The sequence below is a fragment of the Zootoca vivipara genome, chromosome 4 (assembly GCF_963506605.1).
Source record: "Zootoca vivipara chromosome 4, rZooViv1.1, whole genome shotgun sequence".
NCBI classification, from domain to species: domain Eukaryota; kingdom Metazoa; phylum Chordata; class Lepidosauria; order Squamata; family Lacertidae; genus Zootoca; species Zootoca vivipara.
In genome coordinates, this window is record NC_083279.1 from 81,110,360 (window position 1) to 81,137,384 (window position 27,025).

Below are 27,025 nucleotides of genomic sequence, written 5' to 3' on the forward strand. Positions count from 1 at the left end.
ACCTCACCCCCTTACCGACACGATTGTTTTCCTTATACAGCTCCCTCGGCAAGACATTTCTCCAATAATTACAACCCATAATAATAAAAATGACAAAAGAAATAAAATAACCACCAGCGTTGCAGCGAGCCTCTTAATGAAGAAATTGGAAGAGGGTAAAACGCGGATCTACACGGATCCTCATGGATCCCCCACTTTTTTATAAACAACTCCAATAAATTCACTGTCCCAAGAAATTCAACAAGCAAAAATTAGCAACAATAATGGAAGACTAACAAACGAGCAAACTTAATCAAGCCGCTTTACTTCCACCGCAGACCCAACCACGCGGTGTGTGGGTGGGCGTGCGTGCCATGGGGCGGGGCTTGTAATTGCAGGCGGCGTTCGAAAGGCTACCTCGAGGGCGTGGCTAACGTTGCTGCGGGGCGGAGCCTCGCGACGGAGCTTCCCTGCGCTTCGCCCTGGGGGGGCGTGGCCAGCTGCGCCGTTGCCTGGCGCACTCGGGTTGCCTCTATGCATTGGCGCGCGAGCTGTTCGTCCCTGCGAAGCTGCTGCTGTTGCTGGGCTCGTGGAGATGCTGCAGTAGCGGCGGCGTTAGCGTTGGCTGGGAAGCTCTTTGCTGCTGCTTCATTCATGGTCGCAGGAGGGGTTGCCGTGGCTGCCGCAGCCGCCTTCTCTTGCCCACGACCAGCCTGTGATGACTCCGGGCGTATTTCGGGCTGTTTGAACGGCGGCGGCGGGGAAAGGGGAGCTTGATGAAAGCGATGTCTCCCCAACAGGATCACATCGGGCAGGGGCGCTCTTCCTCCCTGACCGGAGGGTCCCGGCTCTCCGCAGCCTCCGACGCCACCAAGGTGAGTGAACCCGCCGCCGCCTCTTTGCAACCCTGCCTGGATCGGGGGGGGACGGGGACGGGACGGGACCGAAAACCACTTCCTCCTGTGCAGACAAGAAGACGGACCGGTCGCCTCCTTCGTCCTTGGGTTTTGCAGCGAAGGCTCCCCGTTGCTTATAATAATAGCTTAACCTGCCCCTTCCTGAAACTTGCAGGGTGGTCATTTTACGCGCAACTCGGGGAGCAAGCCCTATCGGTTTCCAATGGAGCTTTGCTCCCCGAGGAAGCCGAGCTAGCGCTGCAGCCTCTCCGCGTGCCCAACTTAAAGCACGCTCGTGGGGAAGCAGGTCCTGCAGAGCTCAAGTAGAAAAAAGACCTCAGTGGCAACTGCAGCCTCTTAACTGGTAGGGAGGGCTCGAGTCTGTGCAAGCCCCTCGTTCACTTTTTTATTGCATGAACCCCCCCGCCGCCTCTTTGCCCATGTCATTTTCTCTCCCTGTCCATCAATTTCGGGAAATAATGGGGGGCGGTGTACACCCACCTTCGATGTCCCCTCTCCACCATTTCCAGTGGGTTATCCTTGCGGGTGCATTTGTCCTGAAGCGTGCTGGTGGGCGGGGAAGGTCAGGGTGGCGGCGGTGCAAAAAGAATCGCTGCAACCTGCGAAGGTTCCGGGTCCTTAAATGCTGCAGAGAGACGGTCCTGCGCTCGCAAAGCCACGTTTTGGGAGAGCGCAGTGGATGGAGGTCGCTTGCGCTCGGGGGGTGGGAGAACGGGGCTGCACGCCTCGCGGAAAATGTGCCGCATAGCTGGCGCGGGGGATCGATCGATCTTTCCCTCCCTCGCCCTTGGTAAGATCTCCAACGGAGCGCACCACCACGCAGTTCGTCGTGATCGAGAGAAACCACCGAGCTGCTGTTCTTGGCACATCGCGTTCCTTAAAAGCGCCACCAGGAATCCCTCGGGAGGCGGGCGACCGCCTCGGTCCTTTTCCCCTCCCTCCCTCCCTCCGCGCCGCATGCGTGCTTCACCTTCCCTGCCCCAGGTGTTTTGCACTTGATGGATGGACGGACGCGGTTCTGTTTTTGAGTAGCCGCTGCTGCAAGGCGCTCTCGGAGCCCCGCAGGAGCAGCGGCGAAGGGGCTTCTCTTTCTTTCTGCGCCGGCTGCTCATGACGTGAGGCTCGGCGATCGGGGGACTTCGTGATCGGTCTGCTTTGAAGGTGGCATCGTCGCGACAGGCGTGCCGGGCGATCTCGTCGGGGTGGCATTTTCTACATAGATGCTGGCTAGATCTGTGGTGGCTCCCTTGGCATGTATTGTTCCAGGTAGTCTTGGATCCTGGACTTAATGGTCTTAGTCGTCTATCTTCTCTCCCACCAGTAATGTGTATTAATTCACCTGCTTCAAATTGTGGGGTGATTGAGGGCCCACCTACTCATTTTGCTGAATGGGCACCTGGATTGTGGCCTAAAGTCCTGTCCTTGTGGTGCCGACTACCTCTGTTGCCTCTAAATGAGAATGGGACAAAAGTGGAGGAGGGTTGGCATTCCTGGTTTTGCTTGCGCCTGCAGCTGTATTTCTATCTAAAATTACATATTTTAAATAGAGTGGTGCTCTTGCCCAGTGCAAGCTTATCTGAGATGTATGGGGAAATAAACCCCATTGAAAAAATAAGCATAGAATATTATGCATTCTCATAATTTGTGCAACAAGGTATGAGCGTGGAACTCAGGCTGAGAGATTGTGTCTGGCCTAATGTCATTTTGTGGTTGGTGAGATTTTTGAACTTTTTGGAGAAGTGAACGGGAGGTGCACTTGTTCTTGCTTTTTGCATGATGTTGTGGTTAATGTGTTTTGTTTGAATCAAGACCTGGAGACCAGTGTTCGAATCTCCATGGGGCTATGAAGCTCATTGAGTGACTTTGGGCCACCCACTGTTTCTTCTCAGCTTAGACAACCTCACAGGGTTGTTGTGAAGGGTAATAGGGAATCGTGAATGTCACCTGGAACTCATTGGAGGAAAGATGGGATTTATATGGAATATCTATAATATACGCTGCAGCAAGTCTGCCGATAGATGGCTGCATCTTTTTAACATGTGTGTTCTGTGTACCTGCAGCCACTTCCAGCTTCTCAGCATGTCTGTGAGACAGAAGCATGCAACTATAACTGTACATGCAGCTGTCACACAGTTTTCTCTGCAGAAATGACAGTAGAACAGGAAATATTGGCTTTCAAATAATGGCCCCTTTTTCTGCATGAAATCATAGGTTATTTCCTGGAGAAGGCCAGCAGATGATGGAGAGGAGAAAAGTTGGGTAGTTCCTCTTCCCATCACCAAAAAAGGGGAGTTTTAGACATTCCCTGCTGTTTCTGAATTGACTTTGGATAGTACAACGTTTTACATTGGCGTATGACTTGATTTTTATACCTGGCTTTTGTTATACTGCATAAGATTCCATATCTGCTTGTTTTTCCTTAAACAAACTCTTAAAAACTGCCCTAGGGTAGTAATAAAGGACATGAACTTCTGCTAACCTAAGAACTTAAGAAGAATCGCACCAAGGGTGCATCTTGTTCAGTATCCTGTTCTGGGAAGTCTGCAAGCAGGCATGAAAGCAGCAACCCTCTCCAATATATGTCCTGCCCACCCCAGCAGCAGCTGGTATTCTGAGGCATCCTGAATTTAGAGGCTCCATTTAGCTTTTGCAAACTGGACCTGCTGCAACAAAATTTTGCAGCGTGAAGTGCTGCTTTTCAGGGTGCTGGCCAGCCCGCCCCGTCACCTTCAAGGATATTCTTTTCTATTACCCCTCCCGCTTGGTTTTCTGTGCACTGCCCCTCCTCCACGGCAGCTTGACCACTGAGCATGCTCAGTCCTCATTGGGCTTTTTTGGATTCTTCTCCCTCCCCAAATATTTTTTTTCTTCTGCAGATCTTGGGTTTCCTCCAAAGCCTGCTGCTACCTCGCTTTTGTGCATAGGTGGCACTGTTTTTGCAGTGCCAGAATCCACATGCAGCAAACGAATGTACTGATAAGAGTATAAATAGTGCAATGTGGTGCCCTGAGGCTGACGGGATCCGTGGCAGGGGAGCATGTGGGTGAAGTCTGGTATGTAGGTTGACTAGTAATATGTTTTATTTTAAAAAAGGCTGAAATCTTCTTAGAAATCACACCTCCTGACCAAATAGAGACACCTGTGTTGGGAGCTGGTTGTGTTGGAGTATTGCTTTTTCATATTCTTCCACCTGTTCTAACTCTAACATTCAAAACATGTTTTGGGATGAGCCCTGGTTGAAAGTAAATGCTACTCTTGCTGTGTTGACTCCGCTCAATACTACAGCTAGTTACAGTATTTCTAGAGAACTCGTACATAAATTGAATTGATGGCTTTAAAAGACCATTTGTAAAATCTGTATTGTGTCCTGAAATACTTTTGGATATATGTTTATGGCAGATGGTGGTAAGCATTTCCTTTATTGCATAGCCTACTGGTCTTTCAGTGGAATCCTGATCATGATTCAGGTAACTTTTAACAACGTTTAGGAATTCGCTCCCTTTTTATTGTTTCGGATCACAGGATCTGTGATCTTCAACTGCTCATCCTCCAGAATTTAAGCTGAGCTCCTGTAGGTTAGCATTGGGTTATCAGTGTGGTGTAGCAGATAGCATTTCAGGACTGGGCGTGAGAGACCCAGGTTCAATTATGTGTTCCACCATAAGGACCAGCAAGTATCACCTTTTTGGAGGGATCACTTAGCTCTGGCCCAGCCATACAGTAAGGTGAAGTGACCAGGTTTGGGCAGCAGCATGAAATAAACAGAATACAGTAGATGAAGACAGGAATCGGTGCCATAGCATCAGCTTTGCCAGCAGAGTATCTTAGCTTCAATCCCTAGTATCTCCAGGTATGGCTGGGGGAAGGTGCATGTCTGATACCCTGGGAAGCTGCTGCCAATCACTGTGAGTGAGATCAACCAATGGTTTCATAGAATCATAGAATCATAGAGTTGGAAGAGACCACAAGGGCCATCCAGTCCAACCCCCTGTCAGGAAGTTCTTCCTAATGTTTAGGTGGAATCTTCTTTCTTGTAGTTTGAATCCATTGCTCCGTGTCCGCTTCTCTGGAGCAGCAGAAAACAACCTTTCACCCTCTTCTATATGACATCCTTTAATATATTTGAACATGGCTATCATATCACCCCTTAACCTTCTCTTCTCTAGGCTAAACATACCCAGCTCCCTAAGCCGTTCCTCATAAGGCATTGTTTCCAGGCCTTTGACCATTTTGGTTGCCCTCCTCTGGACACGTTCCAGCTTGTCAGTATCCTTCTTGAACTGTGGTGCCCAGAACTGGACACAGTACTCCAGGTGAGGTCTGACCAGAGCAGAATACAGTGGTACTATTACTTCCCTTGATCTAGACGCTATACTCCTATTGATGCAGCCCAGAATTGCATTGGCTTTTTTAGCTGCTGCATCACACTGTTGACTCATGTCAAATTTGTGGTCTACCAGGACTCCTAGATCCTTTTCACATGTACTGCTCTCAAGCCAGGTGTCTCCCATCCTGTATTTGTGCCTTTCAAATTTTTTTGCCCAAGTGTAGTACTTTACATTTCTTCTTGTTAAAATTCATATTGTTTGCTTTGGTCCAGTTGCCTAATCTATTAAGGTCATTTTGAAATGTCTGTCCTCTGGGGTATTAGCCGCCCCTCCTAATTTGGTGTCATCTGCAAACTTGCTCAGGATGCCCTCAAGCCCACCATCCAAGTCAGTGATAAAGATGTTGAATAAGACTGGGCCCAAGACAGAACCCTGTGGCACCCCACTAGCCACTACTCTCCAGGATGAAGAGGAGCCTTTGGGTTCGGTCAGTCAGCCAGTTACAAATCCACTGAAAGGTAGCGTTGTCTAGCCCGCATTTTACCAGCTTCTTTACAAGAATATCATGGGGCACCTTGTCAAAGGCCTTGCTGAAATCAAGATAGGCTATATCCACAGCATTCCCTTCATCTATCAGGCTTGTAATTCTGTCAAAAAATGAGATCAGATTAGTCTGACATGACTTATTTTTCAGAAACCCATGCTGACTTTTAGTGATCACAGCGTTTCTTTCTAGGTGCTCACAGACCGTTTGAGTGTAAGGCAGCATCCTATTTTGTTAATGGAGTAGCAATATTTTTAAGAGGTTAGGTATATTGTTTGGGTATGTTCAATGAAATACAGGTAAATTAGAATAAGCAGAGTGTTATCAACCAAATGCACCACTCTTAATTCATTTGGATCATCTGTTGTGCTTGTAAACACCTAGGAGAATTCCAGTGTAGAAACTGCCACCATGCTACAAAATTTTCCTGCACTTCAGAACATGCTTTGGTGTGTGGGCTTGCCTTTGTGTGTGAAACTTGGCAGAAGAAAGAGTGTGAATTATGAGTCAGATACTGTATGTTGGGGGCTCAGAATATGTTTCAGCATACATTCTCTCTCTCCCTACCCCCATTTTTGTTTCTTAAAAAACTGGCCCTGCCAGATACTATTCCAGAATAAATAGTGCGAAGACTAAAAGGAACCAAGCTGGGAAGGAAATCTCCTATTTGCAGGGTTTGCATTAAAATGTCATTAAATCCCCGCAAGCGCATTCTCCTTGGAGAATTGCTGCAGCAGGCTGCCAGATTGTTTATTGGGATTTTAATGCCTGCCTGGGTTATTACAGTACACTTCATAAATATTTCCCGTCCTGATCATGTTGGGCAGAGAGGGAGAGAGATGGGGACTCCGTATATGTAGTTTTCTCTTGGACCGCAGCCCTCAAGCACAATGCGAGATTCCTGTCCTGGTAAACATTTCGCTTTTGCCAGTGCATTGGCCCTTCAAAGTCAAGGGCCTTTGAGCATCTGAAATCCTGTTCGACCGTAGTTCTGGTGGCAATAAGAAATCATGCCTTGGCTTAAGATCACAGGGGTAACTGTGTTAGTCCTTTCTTAGTAAAGCAACACAGAAATTCCAATGAAAATCCTCATCTTTTTATATTTTACATGGCTGTTTATTTGCATATATTTTAAATTTTTATATATGGATGTTTTATTATGTTTTATGATGGCCTGTACTTATAATGCCTAATAAAGTTTTGGCAAAGTAAAAGCAACACACATTCTTGAGGCACCTTAGTGACTATCGAATTTATTCTGGCATACGTTTTTGTAGACTGGAGTCCAGTTAATCCAGTGCATTTGATAAAGTGAACCGTAAGCCACAAAAGCTCATACAGTAATATATTTACTAGTTTTAAGGTGCCACAATATTATTTGTTAACATCAGTCGATACTGTATGGAGAATAGCTGAAAATGTTTTATTGTAGTACTGCCAATGCCTCCTATATAGATGTTTATTTCTGTGTGGGACCAGGCTAGATTCCAGTGAGTATTTGAATTATCCTCTTCAGACTATTAGTGAGAGCATAAGTATATGAATACAAGTAACTATAAAATGAGACCGCACTATTTTGCAGTATCAAAATACTGCAGCAAGGAAATATTTGCTCAGGTATGTATTCTCACTATACGCATGGTTGCCTGTAGACATCCAGTTGGGAAGCTCTTTATACAGGGAAGGAGTGGGTTCTTATTTTCATGCATCTGATGTGCCACAAACATTTAAGTTTCCTTCTTTGATCTCATCCTCCTGTAAAAAGTTTCAGTTCAACATTGGCATGCATTCTTCTTGCCACATCTTTGAGACAAATGGGATACTTGTGGGAATGAAATCTTCCGACCTTGGGGTTGTATCCAATGTTCGCCCTTCTCAGGGCAGACCCAATGAAAAGGACTGACTTAATTTTAGCAGGTCTGCTCCTGAGTAGAACGTATTTAGATCCAACCCACGATTAACAAATGTGTAAGTGGGAAGCCTCAACCCCGTATGAACAGGATTGAGCACACTGTCATGTTTTGTAATGACTCTAAGGAGTTGCTGGTTTTTAGAAAATGGTGGCAGGTGAATCAGTGTAAATATCAGCTTGCAAACATTATATTGCGTAATTTCATGTAAGGTAGAGCTGAATTTTGATAGCTACTTACAAACGCACCACATAGATAATGTGAAGTGATTGTCCACACAATGAACTCATTTCCCTCTGTGGGTAGTAAGTATAACCAATTTTGGACTCACAGCTGTCCATGGAGGCGCAGGTCAATTCTGTGTCCAGGGCAGCTGTCTATCAGCTCCATCTGGTACGCAGGCTGAGACCCTACCTGCCTGCAGACTGTCTCACCAGAGTGGTGCATGCTCTAGTTATCTCCCGCTTGGACTACTGCAATGCGCTCTAAAAAAACTACAACTAATCCAGAATGCGGCAGCTAGACTGGTGACTGGGAGCAGCCGCCGAGACCACATAACACCGGTCTTGAAAGATCTACATTGGCTCCCAGAACGTTTCCGAGCACAATTCAAAGTGTTGGTGCTGACCTTTAAAGCCCTAAATTGCCTGGGTCCAGTATACCTGAAGGAGCGTCTCCACCTCCATCATTCTGCCCGGACACTGAGGTCCAGCACCGAGGGCCTTCTGGCGGTTCCCATGTTGCGAGAAGCCAAGTTGCAGGGAACTAGGCAGAGGGCCTTCTCGGTGGTGGCGCCTGCCCTGTGGAACGCCTTCCCAACAGATGTCAAAGAGGAAAACAACTACCAGACTTTTAGAAGACATCTGAAGGCAGCCCTGTTCAGGGAGGCTTTTAATGTTTAATAGATTACTGTGTTATATTTTTCTGTTGGAAGCCGCCCAGAGTAGCTGGGGAAACCCAGCCAGATGGGCGGGGTATAAATAATAAATTATTATTATTATTATTATTATTATTATTATTATTATTATTATTATTATTTTGCCTAGCGCCTAAAGATATGTAACAAAGCGTACTTAACCTGAAGCGAGCTTTCCCATTGAAAGTAATGGAAAGTGGATTAATCCATTTCAGACGGGTCCGCGAAGTACTCAACCTGAAGCGTACTTAACCCAAAGTATGAGTGTAATTGGTTCTGGAAGACTGTACTTAACCTGAAGCGTACTTAACCTGAAGCGAACTTTCCCATTGAAAGTAATGGGAAGTGGATTAATCCGTTCCAGACGGGTCCGCGGAGTATTTAAACTGAAAGTACTCAAACCAAGGCGAACTTAAACCGAGGTATGACTGTATCTAACTAGCCAACCTCCTGGGTGTATTCTGTCTCTCGCAAAATAAATGCAGAATGCATACAGATCTTGGGTAGAAATATGCAGTGAAATGCATCAATGTTTAATAGGTTATCCCTTAATTGGAATAGACAAAGATAAAGTGGGTGGGGTAGATTTTGCAGGAATGGGCTGAGAAACTATGGTTTGTGTCAAGCTTCTATCAAAATTTGGCCTATTAAGAATTATCATTGTGACGTCTGCTACAGGTCTTTTCTAATCACATCTTCTGAAACCAAGAGACAAATGACATTGTATGCTGGAAGATCTGTGTCTTCCCCCAAGTGGGCTAGCTTCCCTTGGTATAAACAGTGCTGAAAAAATACAGGTACTTCACAGGTATTTGATGCCAATGGTAGAAATGTGAACTTTTAAGGCAGCCAACATTTTCCCTCAGCGCTGGGACTTGGGTAGTTGAGGCTTGCCTCAGAGAATTTAAAAGAGAAATTCTATGATCTGGAAAGGAACTTGTGAGTCATCAAGCTGAATAGAGAGGAAGATATTTATATTAATTATCGCATCATGTCTCGTGCATGAGAGAGAGGGTTTAAGGTTGGTTATTTAATACAAATAATTTAAATTGGTTTAGGGAAGCAAATGCTTTGAGAGTAAGACTCGAGCACTTCAAACAGATGCACAACATATTGACTAGCAGGAGTTAGAAATTTGCAGTGGCTTAAGGCCTCTGTAGTATGTAATAGGCACATTTTTGAGAACTATTATACACATTTTATTTTAGGATAACAACTTTCCTAAAAGGTAACTTGTATAACAGTAATGCAAGTCAGAATTATCACAAGTGTAGGCTTTTCAGCATTCTAAAAGTGTTTATACATATTTAGTAGCAGCATGGCAGGCAGAGATTCAACAGAGGAAGCTTTCTAAAGCGTAATCTCAAGAAAAGTCGCATATTTCAAAATCCTTCCTTGTATCTGTTAATGACGCAGGAACCTGTTGGTGACTGCTGCTCCCCATGTGACAAGCTGTTCTTGTTCATAGATCATTTTTCTATGTGAATTCATTCAAGAACCTAAGGACAGTTTGTTATAAAAGCTGGTTGCTGCCAGGACAGCTCAGGCATTGTAATCAAGTGAGTACATTACATACTGTGACAGCCATGTGTCGGTCCTTTGTATTCTCCATTGTTTGTTATCAGAGGTGTTCAAAATACTGTACTGTAGTTGTGTTTCTCCGTATCTCACATTTGCTTTCTGCTGGAGCTTAGCTCAGGGTGACGTGTGGCTGGCTGGCTGGGACTGATGGGAATTGTAGTTCAAAATAGTTGGAGGGCACCAGGTTGGCAAAGGCCAGGGGATTCCGCCCTGCTTCCTCTGTAACCGTGTGTATGTGAGTCGGGGGGAGGTTAGGATGCTTTTTGAAATAGTATTGCTTCAGATGGCTTATCTCTTTCTGCCCTGACTTCTTCTGGAAAATAAGATTGGATCCTGTTTTGTGTGTTTGAGTCCTCTGCATTTCTGTTTTATTTGCTTTCCTATGCTTTTTATAGAATCATAGAATTGGAAGGGACCACAAGGGTCATCTAGTCCAACCCTGTGCGATGCAGGAATCTTTTGCCCAGCTTGGGTCTTGAATCCACAACCCTGAGGTTAAGATTAAGAGCTTCATGCTCCGTTGACAGAACTATGTTTTTATTCTTATTCTTTTATTCTTACTGGTTTTTAGCTGTGTTTTTGTGTTATATATGACTGTACCATTTTTTGAAACTTTAAGCTATTCATAGGTGCTTTTAAATAAATAAAAATACAGGATTTCTTTAAGGCTGCACATTTTGGAGCTCATCACATTGAACACTGAAACATTGAACGTCCATGTACACATAGAATCATAGAATCATAGAGTTGGAAGAGACCACAAGGGCCATCCAGTCCAACCCCCTGCCACACAGGAAACACCATCAAAGCATTCTTGACATATGGCTGTCAAGCCTCTGCTTAAAGACCTCCAAAGAAGGAGACTCCACCACACTCCTTGGCAGCAAATTCCACTGTCGAACAGCTCTTACTGTCAGGAAGTTCTTCCTAATGTTTAGGTGGAATATTCTTTCTTGTAGTTTGAATCCATTGCTTCAAACATGCTTCAAACAGAGTTGCAGGGATCTGGAAATGCTTCCCGAAACTAAAAAAAAAGTTTGTAAGGGTCAGCAGGGTATGATTTGCTTCACTTCAGATACTGGGTTAGCTTGTCTCATTCTGCATGATTTTATATCGACACCCTTGTCACCCTTCCCTTACGCTTTCAGACTGCGTCTATCAAAAAGTGTTCATGTGGTAATTATTGCTGAGATGACAATGGAATTCCGGCACACAGTTAAAATGGGAAAGTTGAGAGCGGCCAGGGTTCACTTTTTGGCCTTGGAGGAGGGTTGCTCTAGCCTTTGACATCTCTGTGATGGAAACTGGAGTAGAAAACCAGTTCAGTTTTTAGACCGAAGTGCCGAAGTCACAGGGATGTTGGACTGTATCTGTTTCTGTGGTCCTTCCTTTGTTTTGGGCCTCCCCATTTGGGGGCCTGTTCTCTTCCTGGGGGCCATTTTGAAGAAGGAAATGGCAGCCAAACAAAGTCACTCGCTGTGGGAACCCGGTTCAGTGGAACTGACGCTTTCTTGACAAAATGTCAAGACAGGAACAACATATATTGAAACCCTGTTTAAATATGGTCATATTCAAACGAAATTAGCATTTCGCGACAGGAACCATGTAAAGTGAGCTAAGTTCATAATTTAGGGAATGTGCTTTGTTATATCTCATAAACGCACGGGCAAAGGCTGCATGTACAAATTTAACATTGGTTGTACATCAGTGCCAAAGTTTCCACACAGAACCCTGGAAAATTAAAAGGCCGGTTCTGCCTTTGCAGAATTAACCACAAGACCTGAGTCCCTTCGAACGGGACAGTCGGTGTTAATTTGTCTTTTGGTTTGCAGCTCAGGAATTTCTCGAGACAGCAAGGCCAAAATATTAAGAATTGGAGCTAGTGCAAGAGGTATTGATGTTTGTTTTCTGGAATTGTGTACGTATTGTGGCAGATTTATTTGTCTCCTATCTCGCATAAGACGTGTATCGGTGTGACTGGCTTTACATTTGCCTGAACTGAGATGTCCAAATTTGATTTTTGGTGTTCCAATTTCGTTGTTTCCCAAATATGGAAAGATAAGAACGAAATGAAAAGAATGTTGACAAATGAACAGGAGAAAAAGTGAATTTTATTTAAAACAGTGTTGACTGTGTCTGAGAACTTTTTTCACATCCACATTTCCCCCAATGAGCACCTTCGTGTGGTATTTCTAAATAGAGCTAGAAAAAAAATCTAAATTTTGCTTATGGCAATGAATTCTTACATAAACTCTATACAGGACTCTTAAAAATTGAAAACATCCCTGCTTTGTTTTGAAGCACACTTAGTGAAGATTTTTATTATTATACTGATTACTAGGGTGGGCTATACTTGGGTGATAACTTAATTTATTCTGTTTTAGGCGTGGTCCTGCACTTCAGTGTAGCTATGTGTAGGATTGTACATGTAATTATAGGATACTTATCTAAAAATTAAAAGTGTGCCATTGTACTTCCATACTACAAACATAACTTTCATGATTACCTAGGTGAAAATTTGAGTAGTCTTAGGCTGCAACACTAAACACAAATTATTTGGAAGCTGCATTGATATCTTGGGCAATTTTATTATCCCAGCCATAGGCCAATGTAAGTTCATCCAACAGCAGCTATGTGCCGGTTAGCACAACATACCATGTTTAAATCAACACCAATCTGCCAATAAAAACTGCAGTATCAAAAGCAGAGAATACATTCTCAAATTGCCCAGGATAGCTGATTACATTAGAAACAACCCAATTGGACCTTAACCTCTGTTTAGCTATTGCAAAAGATGCTTCTCCCCTGGTCACAAACCCATTTCTGTGTGCATATTTTATTCTCTGTGTCCAGCAATGATATTTTTTTTAGGAGTGGCCTGAATAAGGAACATTCTAGTAAAGACCAAAGTTTGTTTTTCCTCTTTCTTTAAAATATTTATATACCATTTTTCTATTAAGATACAACTTCAGCATAGAAGAGTAATAAAACACATAAAAATATCAGACATGGAGAACAATCACTGCAGAGTGGGAAATGGCTTAGGACCACCCCTCTCCAAATGCAGCTACCTAGACTTTGAGGTCATCTGCCAAGACCCTCCTTTGTGTGCCTCCTCCACGAGATGACCTGAGGGTGGCAACACAAGAACATTCCTTTTCTTCATTGGCTCCCCATTCCTGAAATGCTCTCCCCAGGGAAATTTGGCTGGCGCCTTCATTATACACCTTTAGGTGCTAGACAAAAACTTTCCTCTTCTTCCAAGCATTTGGCTGATTGACATCCTTTTAAATAATTTGCAGGAGAGGGGATTATTGGTTTGCTTTTGTTCTTATTTTTGGTTTGTTTTTTATATATTATAATTTAATATTGTTAACCGCTCTGAGATCAACAGGTCTAATAGGACTGTATGTAATTTTAATAAATAATAAAATAAAATAAGTAAAAGTGCAGGCAACCAGCAGGTAAAAGAATGAACAGGCCCAGCAGTTTCAGTCACAAATTTATCAAGGAAGAATCAAAATAGGGGATGGGGAAGCTGTGGCTCTTCAGATGTTGATTGATTACAACTCATGTAGGTCCTGCTGGTTGGGGTTTATGGGAGTTGGGCTCTCAACAACATCACAAGAGCATCACTTTTGCTACCCTTTCTATGTGAATTGCTTTAAAACAAGCAAACAGATGGTCTTTACACTGCTCAAAAGACCACTGAGACAAGGCTTCCCTGGGATTTCCAAAGTTCAGCCACAGAGAGGTCTCTGCCTAGTCCATGCCAAACATCCTCATATGTTAGTGGAACCTGTGGAACCTGACAGGCTCTTTCAGGAGGAAGAGTGGGATATAAATAGAACAAATAATAACCTCTGAAAGTCATGATGAAGGGCAGGCTCATATTGAGAAGACCATTCTTCAGCTATTCTGGTCTCTATTATTATTATTATTATTATTATTATTATTATTATTATTGTCTCATATTGGACAGGAATGGTAAATATATGGCTCATGGGCTACATTCAGCCAGTAAATTTGTCTTTGGAGGCCTGCCAGTCCTCTGTCAAACTTGGATGTCTCTTCTATTCCTGTTTCCTTAGCACTAAGTCATATTAGCAGTGGTGCCATGCCAGAGAGAGAACATGTTCTTTTGCAAGCTAAGTGGAAGGCTTTCCTACTTATAGAATAATAATAATAATAATAATTAATAACAATAATAAATAATAATAAATAATAATAAATAATAATTATTTATTATTATTTATACCCCGCCCATCTGGCTGAGTTTCCCCAGCCACTCTGGGCGGCTTCCAACAGAAAAATAAAACACAATAATCTATTCAACATTAAAAAGCCTCCCTGAACAGGGCTGCCTTCAGATGTCTTCTAAAAGTCTGGTAGTTGTTTTCCTCTTTGACATCTGTTGGGAGGGCGTTCCACAGGGCAGGCGCCACCACCGAGAAGGCCCTCTGCCTAGTTCCCTGCAACTTGGCTTCTCGCAACGAGGGAACCACCAGAAGGCCCTCGGTGCTGGACCTCAGTGTCCGGGCAGAATGATGGAGGTGGAGACGCTCCTTCAGGTATACTGGACCGAGGCCATTTAGGGCTTTAAAGGTAAGCACCAACACCAACACTTTGAATTGTGCAGTGCTGGGCTGGGAGAAGCCCAGCTGCAATCGTGAGGGAAAATAATTGGTTCTCCTCTTCAGAAACCAGTCTCTGAAGAGTGATCTTTTCTTACTCAATGATTCCACTTCCACTGCTGTTTCTGATTGATTGACAAGCATCAATCCTCCTCTCTGTATGTCTGGTATGTATGTGGCTGTGAATCACTGAGAGCCTGTGTTTAATGGTATAGCTTCCTCTTGGTTTTATTCATAATAAACCCAACTACCAGTGATTGAGTCAAGTTGTGCAGAAAAATAAATTCCTGGTTCCTGGAGAATCCAGCAGCTGGAATAACATCTCTTATCTGGGTCATCTCTTATCTGGGTAATGCAGATTGAACACTGTGGGTATGTGATGTGAATAGATACTAGTGTAGCCTGCTGTAGGGTAAAGATGTTTCTCCTTGGCTGTATTTATATGTTTTGGTATTTATTCATACTTTGAATGAGTTTCACTCTGGGTGAACTTTTAAATTCACCTTTGTTGATGCCCTTGAGAGGGAGTTCACGCTGAGAAACAGTATCTGAGAGCCAGTAACTTGCTCCAAACTTTCCTACATGTTTTGAGGTCTCTGAGTGGGGTTTCTTCAGCACTGGAACTTGGCACATTTTGTGCTGGCTCACTTGCAAAAAGACGTATCCCTGGTAGCAGTTTGGAACAAGTTTAGGACTGTCTGAGCCATGTCATTTAAAAAAATCCTGCTGGGGAAGCCCTGAAGTCTAGGAGGATGGGCACACTCTGCCAAGTGTTAATGTACTTGCTTTGTTTGTGTGCATTTCTGTCTGTGTGTGTGTGTGTGTTTGTGTGTGTGTGTGTGTGTGTGTGCATGCACACTCTTCTGGTTAAACAGAAGCTGGAATAAAGAAGCATGTCACAGTTGTGCTGCAACACTATAACGTCATAGTCCTGGGCTGAAAGCCTATTGGCAAAGTGTCTTGTTTAAAACATCTGAGTTTTTTAAGCAAATGGTTCTTTCCACCCAAGTTTGATTAAATGGCAAGTGATCTCCTGCTGCCAAATGTAAATTATAGTCATAGTCTTGTGTAATCTTTTCACCTTTCCACTATTGATGATATATAGTGTACAGGCTTTTCTTTTCTCAACCTTGCAACAACCCTGGGAGCTGACTTGGGATGTAAGAAGCAGCTCTGTTTTTCTTCCACTGCAGTTCATCTTTCAGTAAAAACGATACTATTCATCTTGCTGTTTGTAGCACTGAAATTACGTAAATGACATTGTCATTATGTTATTCCATCCCATTCATTTTATTGCAAAGGAAACTGCAAATGTGGTGGTGGTGGTGGAGAAGTGATCAATTTCATCCTGTTTGTGGACAGAAGGCAACAGTAACAGTGATTACCAATTGTATTCGCTAGATTGATTTGCACTCCGGGCATGGGAATGAATATGTGAATATTGGCAATTTGTGCTTCAATTTCCTCCAGAATTCTCCAAAACCCCTTTTTGCAGGTTGAATGAGGCTGACAGCTGTTCTTCTGACCAAGGTGCTAGACTTGGGCTTGAACCCTATTTTCTAGGGCCCACACTATGGACTCTGTTTGCTGGGCTGTACTTAGTTTCTTAGGACAGAAGGAGCAGTTTCATACTTTGACTAAAGGACTTCTATCCCAGTACTGTCTCCTCTGATTGGCAATTGTCCTCTAGATGCCTTCTAATATACAGTACTGTATGCAAAAACATATGTGTGACCACTAACCACCCTCTCTCTTAAATTTTAACTTTTCACCTATTCTTCAGTGGGGGGGAGTTACTGGTTTTGCGTTTGCTTTATTGGTATGTATTTTGCATTTTCATTTTGTCTTTTTATGTTGAGAACCACCCTGTGATCTTTGAATGAAAGGTGGTACACTATTGTAATAAAATAAATGAATAATCTAGCTTTTGGACAAAAAACAAGATACAACTTTATTCCACAGCTGTTCTTCATTAGATTTCTTTCTTTCAGTTTGCAGTGTTTGACTTGGGAGGAAGCCTTTCCTTTTCATTATTACTGTTTTCTAGAAATTTTTGAGCAAAAAAAGAAAAGAAAAGAAAAGCTTTTTACTCAGGGGAGCTTACAGAATAAAGTTAATTGGGATCCAGCTCAGTTACACCAACAGGCTTTGAACTCAGTTCTATAGTTCAGGGCCTTAGTAAAGGTGTTGAACAACTTGATTCAAAGCCTTACTCCGATATCACAGACCCTTGCATGGCACAGCATCTGTGTAAGATTGCGTCACACAGCATTGCAACTGTGCTTCGTGAAGCTGTTCCCTTGACAGTGAAAAGACTAGAGGCTAGAGCCCATGGAGCTTTGTACCAGACAGAATTACGTGTTAAGAAATATGCTTTTCCAAACACCAAATAGTTTGTGTTGACAGTCCCTATCAAACCAGTTACGGTATGCTAATATTAGCTTTGAATTGGTTATCTGTTTCTAAAGTCTTTAATTTGCTGGTACCCCAGTTTTTAATCCAAAGACGATGGGAGCCAGGAAGAAAGTGATAACCCATAGTCCAAACTCCGCTTCATGGGTGTGTCTGTGTTTTGCCTGCATCAGTTTGTCCTGTGAGATGCCTGCCTGCCTGCAGGTAAAAGTGTGCCTGCTAAATTTATATCAAACTAACTATCAGCTAATCTTTCCACTATCAGCTAGTAGAAATGGAAGAATGTTAGCATCTTTCTGGAGGACAGCCAGGCTTGAGGTGCTTAAGGCTGTGATTGCAATCCTTTCCCCAGCTCAGCTCTTCTCCCATTACTTTATTAGTTCTAACCCTTCTCCCCTCTATTTTTGTACTTGTGTCACAATGTGTGTGTATAGGAAAGCGGAAAGCCCTCAAACCCTGTAAGCAAATCTTCAGTTGGGGTAGGATCGATTTATGAAACAGGATAAAGAAGTAAAGTTGTTTATTATTATTACAGTATTATTATTATTATATTTTGTATAAAGCATTTATAAATTGCTTAATGTTTAAAAATCTTAATCAGAATACAAAAGTACAACATGTAATCAAAACAGTATGATAAAAAAGAGAGACAAAAATCAGTAAAGTAGTAGTATAAAAACAGATGAAACACAGTAAAGATAGGGTCCAATCTTATGGGTCCAGGGCAGTGGCCCATTTTTTGTTTCACTACCTATTTTTTATGATATGGTGCCATGAGTAAAATTTTCCCCAGATTTCTTAAGTGGTCTTACAGGTCTGTACAGGGGCAGGTGATCTTGATCTGTTCACAGGTAACCAAGTCTATTCAGTGGATCAAGTGCTGCTTCCGTGGCCACTGGCTGACACGATGAATTACTGTTTTTCCTTTAGTTCAGGAAATAACAATGGAGGCAATGGCTGCTTCTGGGTGACCAGTTTAATGAGTGTTTAGTCTCATCTGTTTGTGGAGAGATCTATATGTTGTTGGCTATTCATCCTGATTTGATTGTGGGGGAGATTAGACAATGTTGTGTCAACCAAGCAAGTGGTGTTATCCCACACTTTCCAGTGCATTTTCCTATGACTTTCCCTATATATAAAAAAGTCTGATCTTCTGGGAAATCAGGCATTTTTCACAAGAGCTCCAAATCAGCTTGTGTGCAACCTGAATTTGTTGGGATGGGATAGAATTCTACCTGGAAATAATGACAGTCTGAAGGCACCCAATATAACTGATAACGTTTGTGTATTGATTGAAATGCAAGTAGTAACTAATGGGCCACAACCCAGGCTCAGGTATAGTAATGGGGAAATTTAGTTGGATTATCTGGGTTCTCCCACCCCTCAAGTCAATAAATGTACAGTGGAACCTCGGTTTATGAACACCTCGGTTTATGAATTTTCGGTTTACGAACGCTGCAGACCCATCTGGAACGGATTAATTCACTTTCCATTACTTTCAATGGGAAAGTTCGCTTCAGTTTATGAACGCTTCAGTTTATGAACAGACTTCCGGAACCAATTACACCCATGCTTCGGGTTAAGTACGCTTCAGGTTGAGTACTCCGTGGACCCGTCTGGAACGGATTAATCGACTTTCCATTACTTTCAATGGGAAAGTTCGCTTCAGTTTATGAACGCTTCAGCTTATGAACAGACTTCCGGAACCAATTGTGTTCATAAACCGAGGTACCACTGTATGTGCAAACTGGCTAGTAATTCCTGCACAGCAGGGGGTTGAACTAGATGTCCCTTGGAGGTCACACCCAAATCTATGATTCTATGATTATAATAAATTTTGAGGACTGGTAACTTGTTTGCAAGTCTGCATATACTAGGGTTGTCACCTGGCTAAAGAAAACTTAGCTGAATAATCATATAAGTGTTAATCTATTTCAGCAATTTGTTATCATCATTGTTATTTATTAATTGCCTTCTATGCAAGCGTTTCAAGGTGATGGACAATAAAACTGTGAAATACAGTTAACACAAATGAAAAACAAGGGATAGTTTTAAAAAGCAAAAATGAAATCAACATCCATGGTAGAGACCCATTCATCTAGCTGGGAAAGCCTATTGGAACAAAACTGTCTTCAGATGTTTCAAAAAGGACAGATAGTGGACACTTGTCATCTCTCAACAGGAATGCTATACCGCAGAATAGGGACAGCCACACTGAAAGCCCTACTCTGAGTTAGTATGAAGCAGACTTTGATATCTTTGGAACTTTTAGGAGAGCCAGTTTCTCAAATAACCTGGTCCTGAGTTAGTATACTGTATATGAGAAAAAGTAGTAGTTCTAAAAAGTTACTTGTTATTAGATTACGCATGCTTATGTTGCGGTTAGGCGTGAGTTTAGAGCAGGGGTCCTCACTGTGAGGTTTGCGGACACCAGGGTGCCCATCAATGCCCCCCATGGTGCCTACAAAAAGGTCCTGTGCCCTTTCCTGCTCCTTTAGATGTGGCAGCCATTTTGTGTTTGTCACACACCTCACAACCACCATTTGTGACTAGCGCCTGCACCGCTTCCTCAAAATTCCAAATGTGCACACTGGTGCAAGAAACCTCACTATCCTGTCGTACAGGCCTTCTCCCTTCTCACGCAGTGGACTGAATGCCGCTTAACATATGCTTGCGACCTGCAGTTTATAAGTACTTAGATTAAACACTTTGCCAAAATACTTTAAATTCCTTTATTTAACCGATTAAATGATGCCCTGACACCTACCAGTCTGTATAAGGTTACAATCTTGCAGTTACTTATTTGGGATTAAGCTCTAAGGAAGGGAGTGGTACTGTATTTTTTTATTATATTTGGTGGTGTCTCAGGAGACAGTTCTCTTTTTCTCTGGATTTCATCAATCCTGCGTGTTGGACATAGTTTAGTAGTGTATTTTTAACTAATCCCAGAATGTGTGCTCATGCTGATATTTTTGTTGCTCAAACTGGGAGTGGAGCATGTTACCATGAAGCATTAATTGTGTTATTGTGTGGAACCTTATGGAAAGCAGGTTTCCTATAGTGAGTGTATGTAATATATATAAAAATATAGCTAGCAGCAGGTGCCAGACTGGGACCTCCAAGTAGCAAAGTCTTGTAAAGTCCAGACAGGATATGGGTTATTAACAGTGAGCACATTACTCTGTCATCTTTATCTTGTTGTTGAACCTTAATCCATTTTTAAGGCAGAAAACTTTGAGGCTGCAGACATATAATTGTATTGTTTCTGTGTGAGAGAGAGGACACTTCCATGAGAACAAGTAGGATCTGGAACACAATAATTGCCAATTAAGACCAGAGATGTAATTGGTCAGTGGGCAAACAACTTTAGTAACTCTTCTGGAATAAAACGTGCTAGAGTCCAATAGTCTTCTATATTCCCTTACCTGGCAACCTTCACATTGCCAGCATGGAATATTCTGCAGACATTTCGCTTCTGAGAAATGGTGAAGCCATTTCTGCCAACCTGATGTTTTAGGACCTTCAAATGGAACTGACTTGGTTGTGGTGGTTATTTTTCCCCCTTTCATGTTTTTCTTCCATACAGCTGCTGTTGTAAAACATTTCTTACATATTAATTTTGTTTCTGTTTTTCATCAGAAAATGAAGAGCTTGGCCCAAAGGCGTCAATCGGCACCATCCTTGGTTCTCAGCAAAGCGCTGACCAAGTCCAGAACGAGTGTCAGGTAAGGTGGAATGTGTTGTTACTGGCTCTACTTTTTTGCAGATTTCCTGGCCCAGATCATAATGTGTTTTTGACAAGTAGTTAACCACACAAGGCTGAAACACTGTTTGGAGAGAGAGATGTAAGCCACCCCCACAGCAGCCTTTTCCAGGTGGTATTGATTCTGAAAAGCATGTTAATTTCAGTTGTTCTACTCTCAGTAAAACTTATTTTCATACTACCTCAAGGCAGTATATACAGACCTGCTTACATTTAGAATCTTATGAATTGCCCAGGGAACATTTTGTTCTAGGTTGGCCTATAAATGGCATACATATTTACCGGTAATAAGATTTTCTAGTGGGGATCTTTGCAAGCAAATTAGTTATTTGGAATCAAGTGCAAGTAGTATGCGGCCTGCAGGTTGCATGTAGCTTACATACCCTTTCTGCAATTTTTGACCTCTGGGTTATAATCTGTGGGAAAGCTGCTCCCGTGTAGCGTGTGATTTCACAGGATTATGCAGATGAATAAAGTGCTCTGCAAGTGAAATTAGCATGATGTAAAGGTCAGTTTGCTCTCTGAGGACCCCTTCCTGATGTTGAGTGGGAGCCCATTGCTATTTACTGAATGAATCTTCCACCCTTTCTCCCAATTGATCCCAGTCAGTGGCGGAGCTAGCCGCTTGGATGCTGAGTGCAGTCCATGTGTCCTGCAGCCAGGGGCAGGCTGAGCCTCTCATGGGGTGGGGTGCACTGGATGGAGCCTCTCCGCCTCCTCCTCAGCTGTAGGGCACCTGAGGGAGAGGTGGTGGGCAGACGCAAGTCCCATGCTGCTGTTTTAGGCAGCGTGGAGCCTGCAAGCGCCCAAGCCGCCATGTCACTCCCAGGAGACATGTGTGGCTTGGGCGCGCTGCAGGCTCTGCAAGTGTAAGTGCCAGCTCCCACGGTGTGGCGCCCAGTGCCAGCCACATTTTGTTAAGTTTGCTGACTGAACTATAAAAGTTTTGTGAGCCCCATTTTTATTGGTATTATTTTTTAAAACTCTTATTTTTGTCGTTTTGTCATCCCCATCAGTGGTGACACCTGGAATGGCCCCAACACCCCGCACACCCCTTCCTCCGCCACTGACCCGAGTTTATCCTTTCCACCATCCTGTAGGCAGGTTATGCTGGAAAACTGTGTGTTTGGTCTTAGGCCTTTCTAGTCCAACCTCTACCATACTGGCTTTCCACTGAAGACATGGCCCCGTGTTGAAAATGATTGGTGGGAGTGTGGTTTCCTGCTTTACAACCAACCTACCCATTGTTTTGCTGTGAAAATAGTTTTCATTGGTCATGAATATGTTAGTTGGCTTATGAAGCTTTGAATTGTGGAGATAATTCTGGCCGCAGTTACAGGGGTAGAGGAAGGGAGGCGAGGTGGCGGTCCGCCCTGGGCACCGCCACTGAAGCCATGAGCAGAGGATCCCTCTGCAGCTGCGAGCAAAGGATCCTGCCACCGTCCGTATGGTGCCATCCGTAGTGGCGCATTCGCTGCTGGGAGGTTTGCCCTGCCCCTGTAGGCAGTTCACCCCACCCCTCGGCACCCCACACTGGGTGCCGGAGAGCCTTCATTCACCCCTGCACAGTTATCCATGTGCTAGGAACAATTGCAGATAACTCTAATGATCTGTATAGGAGACTATCTTATCTGCTAGAGATGGTTGGTTTCAAACTTCCCATCTTCAGGGAACCACTTTCACACTGACTTGTCTGTCCCAGAAAGCCTGCCTACTGAATCCCTTTGCTTGTGCAGCAATCTGGAGCAGATAGGGTGTAGTCAGTTCATGCTGAGCACTGCACTATTAACTTGCTCTTCATGGACTGAGTGAACCATAGAGGACCTCTAGTAGTACACAAGGTACTTTTCAAGGAAGCTTGTACTTGATAGACTCGGAGCTCAAACTAATTTCTATGATACTGCATGCGACTTGAGATATGTCTGGATGATAAGATTTAGCTAATTCTACCTGCATTGTCTGTCTTAAAGGGCTTATGTATCAGCTATCCTCAGATTAACTGGCACTGGAGAGAGATGTATCTCTCTCCACATTTTAATGTTCTATCCCAATAACCTTTTGAAGCAATTCCTATTAATCTATATGATAGTTCGAATAATTTCCAGGAATTGCATCTGTAAAAGTACCAGTAATTGGCAAAATCATAGGAGCACAGTTTAAATGAACTCTGAGCTCAGTTCAGTTGATTATTTTTCTCTTACTCTCCCTTCCCCCCGCTCCCGAAATTTCCTTCTCTGATTAACAAGAATTCAGTCTTCTTCAACAATAATCAAACAAATGGTCTTTGAATTTTTTTTCTGTGCTCAGTAAATGCTTGACTCTTGTGGATTGCTCCTTTTTATAAGCAGAAAAGAGAAATGAGTGACATGACCTCTGGTATGTTCAGATATTTCAAATATTTTGTTTTTAAAGCTGTCTTAATACTTAGCACCCTTTTGTAGGCAAAACATTGATTTCAAGCTTAAATGGATTATAACTTTATTCTGGCACTAAATCCTGTTGTTGATACTTAGTGCACTGTCTTTTTAATGGTTGATTAATGACCTGTAGATTACAAAACTCCTTTCCAAATCCAACTTACATCTGTGGGGGATTTATATGAATAGCCTTTCCTTAGCATTTCTGTATTTATTAAACATAATGAGGGAGTTTGGTCAGGAAATATTTAGAAAACCTAGTAAGTTTATAGCTTCATACCATTTTATGGTCCATTCTCAAATGTCTTCTTAGTACATGTATATAAACAGTATCTCAACATAGCACTGGCCTATGCCTATGGGATTATCCCACTTCCTCCTCCTCCTCTAAAAAAATCTGAACGACTGTTACTAGGATCCAACTATTCTAACGTCTGCAAGTAGGTGGTATTAGCATTTTATGGAAATTCGGACTGTAATCATGCCCCGGTTAGGTAAAGGTAGATCCTGTTGACTTAGAATCATAGATCGTAGAGTTGGAAAGGAATCTCAACCAAAGCATCCATGACAAATGGCTATTCGACCTCGGCTTGAAAACCTCTAATGAAGGAGAGTTCACCATGTCCCGAGGAACTCTTTCATTGCATTACTATGAGCAAGATAGATGGATATTTTTGTGTACGTCTGCAATTTCCATTTTGTAGAAAGAAATGTGGCAGGAGGCACTCTATCCTGTTCTGTCCCCAAGGTTCCAGGTTGATTGGGTGGTGTTCCCCTGCAAAGAATAGCCGAGCCATGTTTGTTAATTTCATTGGGTGTTGTTGTTGTTTTGTTGTTTAGTCGTGTCCAACTCTACCGTGACCCCATGGACCAGAGCATGCCAGGCACTTCTGTCTTCCACTGCCTGCCACAATTTGGTCAAACTCATGTTCATAGCATCGAGAACACTGTCCAACCATCTCGTCCTCTGTCGTCCCCTTCTCTTTGTGCCCTCCATCTTTCCCAACATCAGGGTCATTTCCAGGGAGTCTTCTCATGAGATGGCAGAAGTATTGGAGCCTCAGCTTCACGACCTGTCCTTCCAGTGAACACTCAGGGCTGATTTCCTTCAGAATGGATAAGTTTGATCTTCTTGCAGTCCATGGGACTCTCAAGGGTCTCCTCCAGCACCATAATTCAAAAGCATCAATTCTTCGGCGATCAGCCTTCTTTATGGTCCAGCTCTCACTTCCATATATTACTACAGGGGAAACCATAGCTTTAACTATACGGACCTTTGTCGGCAAGGTGATGTCTCTGCGTTTTGGGTGTACTCTTGAGTAAAACTTAGTTCACTGCCACCCATTATTTTCTTTAGTATCAAAGCTGGGTAATAAGTGCTGACACATACATAATTAGAACCCAAAATGATTCTACTGAGAAACAAGAGAGAGATCTTGAAATTTTTAGGGGAATCCTGAGATTTGCATAAAATTTTTTTTAATCCCTTAGAGGACAACATTATTTAAAAGCCCAGTGAGAATGAACCGTGCTTAGCACCAACATATAAAGTTCAATTTCTCTTGGAAATGGAAAGTGGGAAACAGAAGGAGGAGCAAAATGGCTTGATTGAGCTTCTTATAGCTTATATAGTACTAGTGGTTTTCAGCCCGTTCAATAACGGGCGCTAGAATCCTGGGGTTCGGAGAAGCGCCTGCGCAGCGCTTCTCCGAACCCTGGGACCTGTCCTTGCTGTCGGTGGCAGGGGGACAGGAACGGAGGAGGAGAAAGCGCTGCTTTCTCCTCCTCCGTTTCTCTCCCGCAGCCGCCGACAGGAAGCAGACATCCCAGGGTTCAGAGAAGTGCTTGCGCAGCGCTTCTCCGAACCCTGGGACCTGTCCTTGCTGTCGGCGGCAGGGGGACAGGAAGGTTTCTCCTTCCTTCCTCTCCCCCCCCCGCCTCCTCCAACCGCCGCTCCTCACGGCCAGGGAGGGTTGTGAGGAGGCCTTCGCCGGCCTCCACCCTCGCTTCCCTGACGTGCCCTGCAGTGAGGCGGTGTCCGGCGGGAGCGGCGGTTGGAGGAGGCAGAGTGGGGGGGGAGTGCGCGCGCGCAGTCTCTGCTGTCCAATCCCTGTATCCCTGGGGCACATGCGCAGTGACCCAGGGACACACGGGACAACTGGACGCAGGGACAACTTGGACATTATTATATAGGATTCCATGGGACAACTGGCACCAACATTTCTGGTTGGGATTAAGGATCACAGCAGCATTTTCTTGCAGAGCCTCCTTGTATAAATATACAGTAATATAAATCTAGTTAAAACCAGGATGCAGCCTACTTGCTAATGGCAGTGTACCAACTGACTATGGGAGGTTTAAGCACACAGTTGATAGGAGCCACCTTACCCATGACCCATCATTATTATTTCAGGCTTGTCTGGATTCAGTGTCAATTAGTTTTGCCAGTTAATAGTACTGATAGGACAGCATTGGTAATATTCAGACATCCTTTCTATTTCTATGTTTCTTTCTTCCATCAGTGCTGGAAGATTTTACAAAATGCTTGCAGATTTTTTTCCCATTAAAATGGACTTTTGTGGGAAATGCTAAGCAGATTTGAACTAGACATGTTGAAAATGACAGTCCAGGTTTCAGCAAAAACTGGATCCTGCATTTAATTCTGTGAATATCCGATAGAAGGATAGCTGGCTGCGAGTATGGTACACAGCTGTAATCCACTTGTTTACCGTTGGGACCTCATTGTGTGGGAGGCACCTCAGTGCTAACTCGTAATGCGGTGCTTGAGATATGCCTGAAACCAAATAATTCTGTTCTTTTCCAATTCTAGTAAAAAAAATATATTACTAAATGAAGACCAGCTAACAAAGCCCTGGTGGTTTGAGCTATGCAAATACAGAACTTTTGGGCCAAAACTGTTTTGTTTTCTTCATACTTGCTTCCACTTCTACCCTGAGCAAAAGCATTTCAGAATTGATTTATTATTCATAGCCATGGTTGGAGGCAATATGCTTCTGAATACCAGTTGCTGGAAACTGCAGGAGGGGAGAATGCTGTTGTCCTTCTTGAGTCTTGCTTGTAGATTTCCCATGAGCATTTGGTTAGACACTGTGAGAACAGGATGCTAGACTCGATGGGCAACTGGCTTGATCAAGCAGGACTGTAGCTTACCCGTCATCTGCATTGTGTGGCAAATAGGTTGCACTCTGGATGTTGTGGACTACAGTTACTATTATCTCTATTGGCCATGTTCACAGGGGCTGATGGGAGTTGAAGTTCAGAACATCTGGAGGATACCTTATTGGCTGGTCCTGATCTATATAAACAGCATGGTAGGGTACTGTACAAAGCACAGACAAAAACACAATAAAATTATAAAAGCACCACCCAGCACATCAGAATAGAGATATGGAAAAACAAAGCAAGAGCAGCAGAGCAGGTCAAAGAGCAAAATTCCCTTAAAATTGCCAAGAAAACGAAGTACTGATCTGGCACCAAAATGACAACAATTTTGGCACCAGCTATTCTGCAAGGAGAGGTCATTCCACAAATAGGACAGCACCACTGTGCCACTGAATGATGAGAATATGGTGAAGAGCCTTCTTTGAAGATCTGGATCTGGTA

The 27,025-nt window shown here is 43.3% G+C and overlaps 1 protein-coding gene across 1 annotated transcript in view; it reads left to right on the forward strand.

Annotated features, from left to right (window-relative positions):
* The first annotated feature begins 512 nt into the window (after positions 1 to 512).
* The window catches only part of ARHGAP20 (Rho GTPase activating protein 20), an 80,427-nt gene continuing 53,914 nt past the window's right edge, over positions 513 to 27,025 (forward strand). Inside the window, exons 1-2 of the mRNA XM_035116227.2 lie at positions 513 to 854; positions 20,861 to 20,946. Of these exons, the coding sequence (XP_034972118.2) occupies positions 756 to 854; positions 20,861 to 20,946 (185 nt within the window). The 5' untranslated portion in view covers positions 513 to 755. The remainder of the gene's footprint in view (positions 855 to 20,860; positions 20,947 to 27,025) is intronic.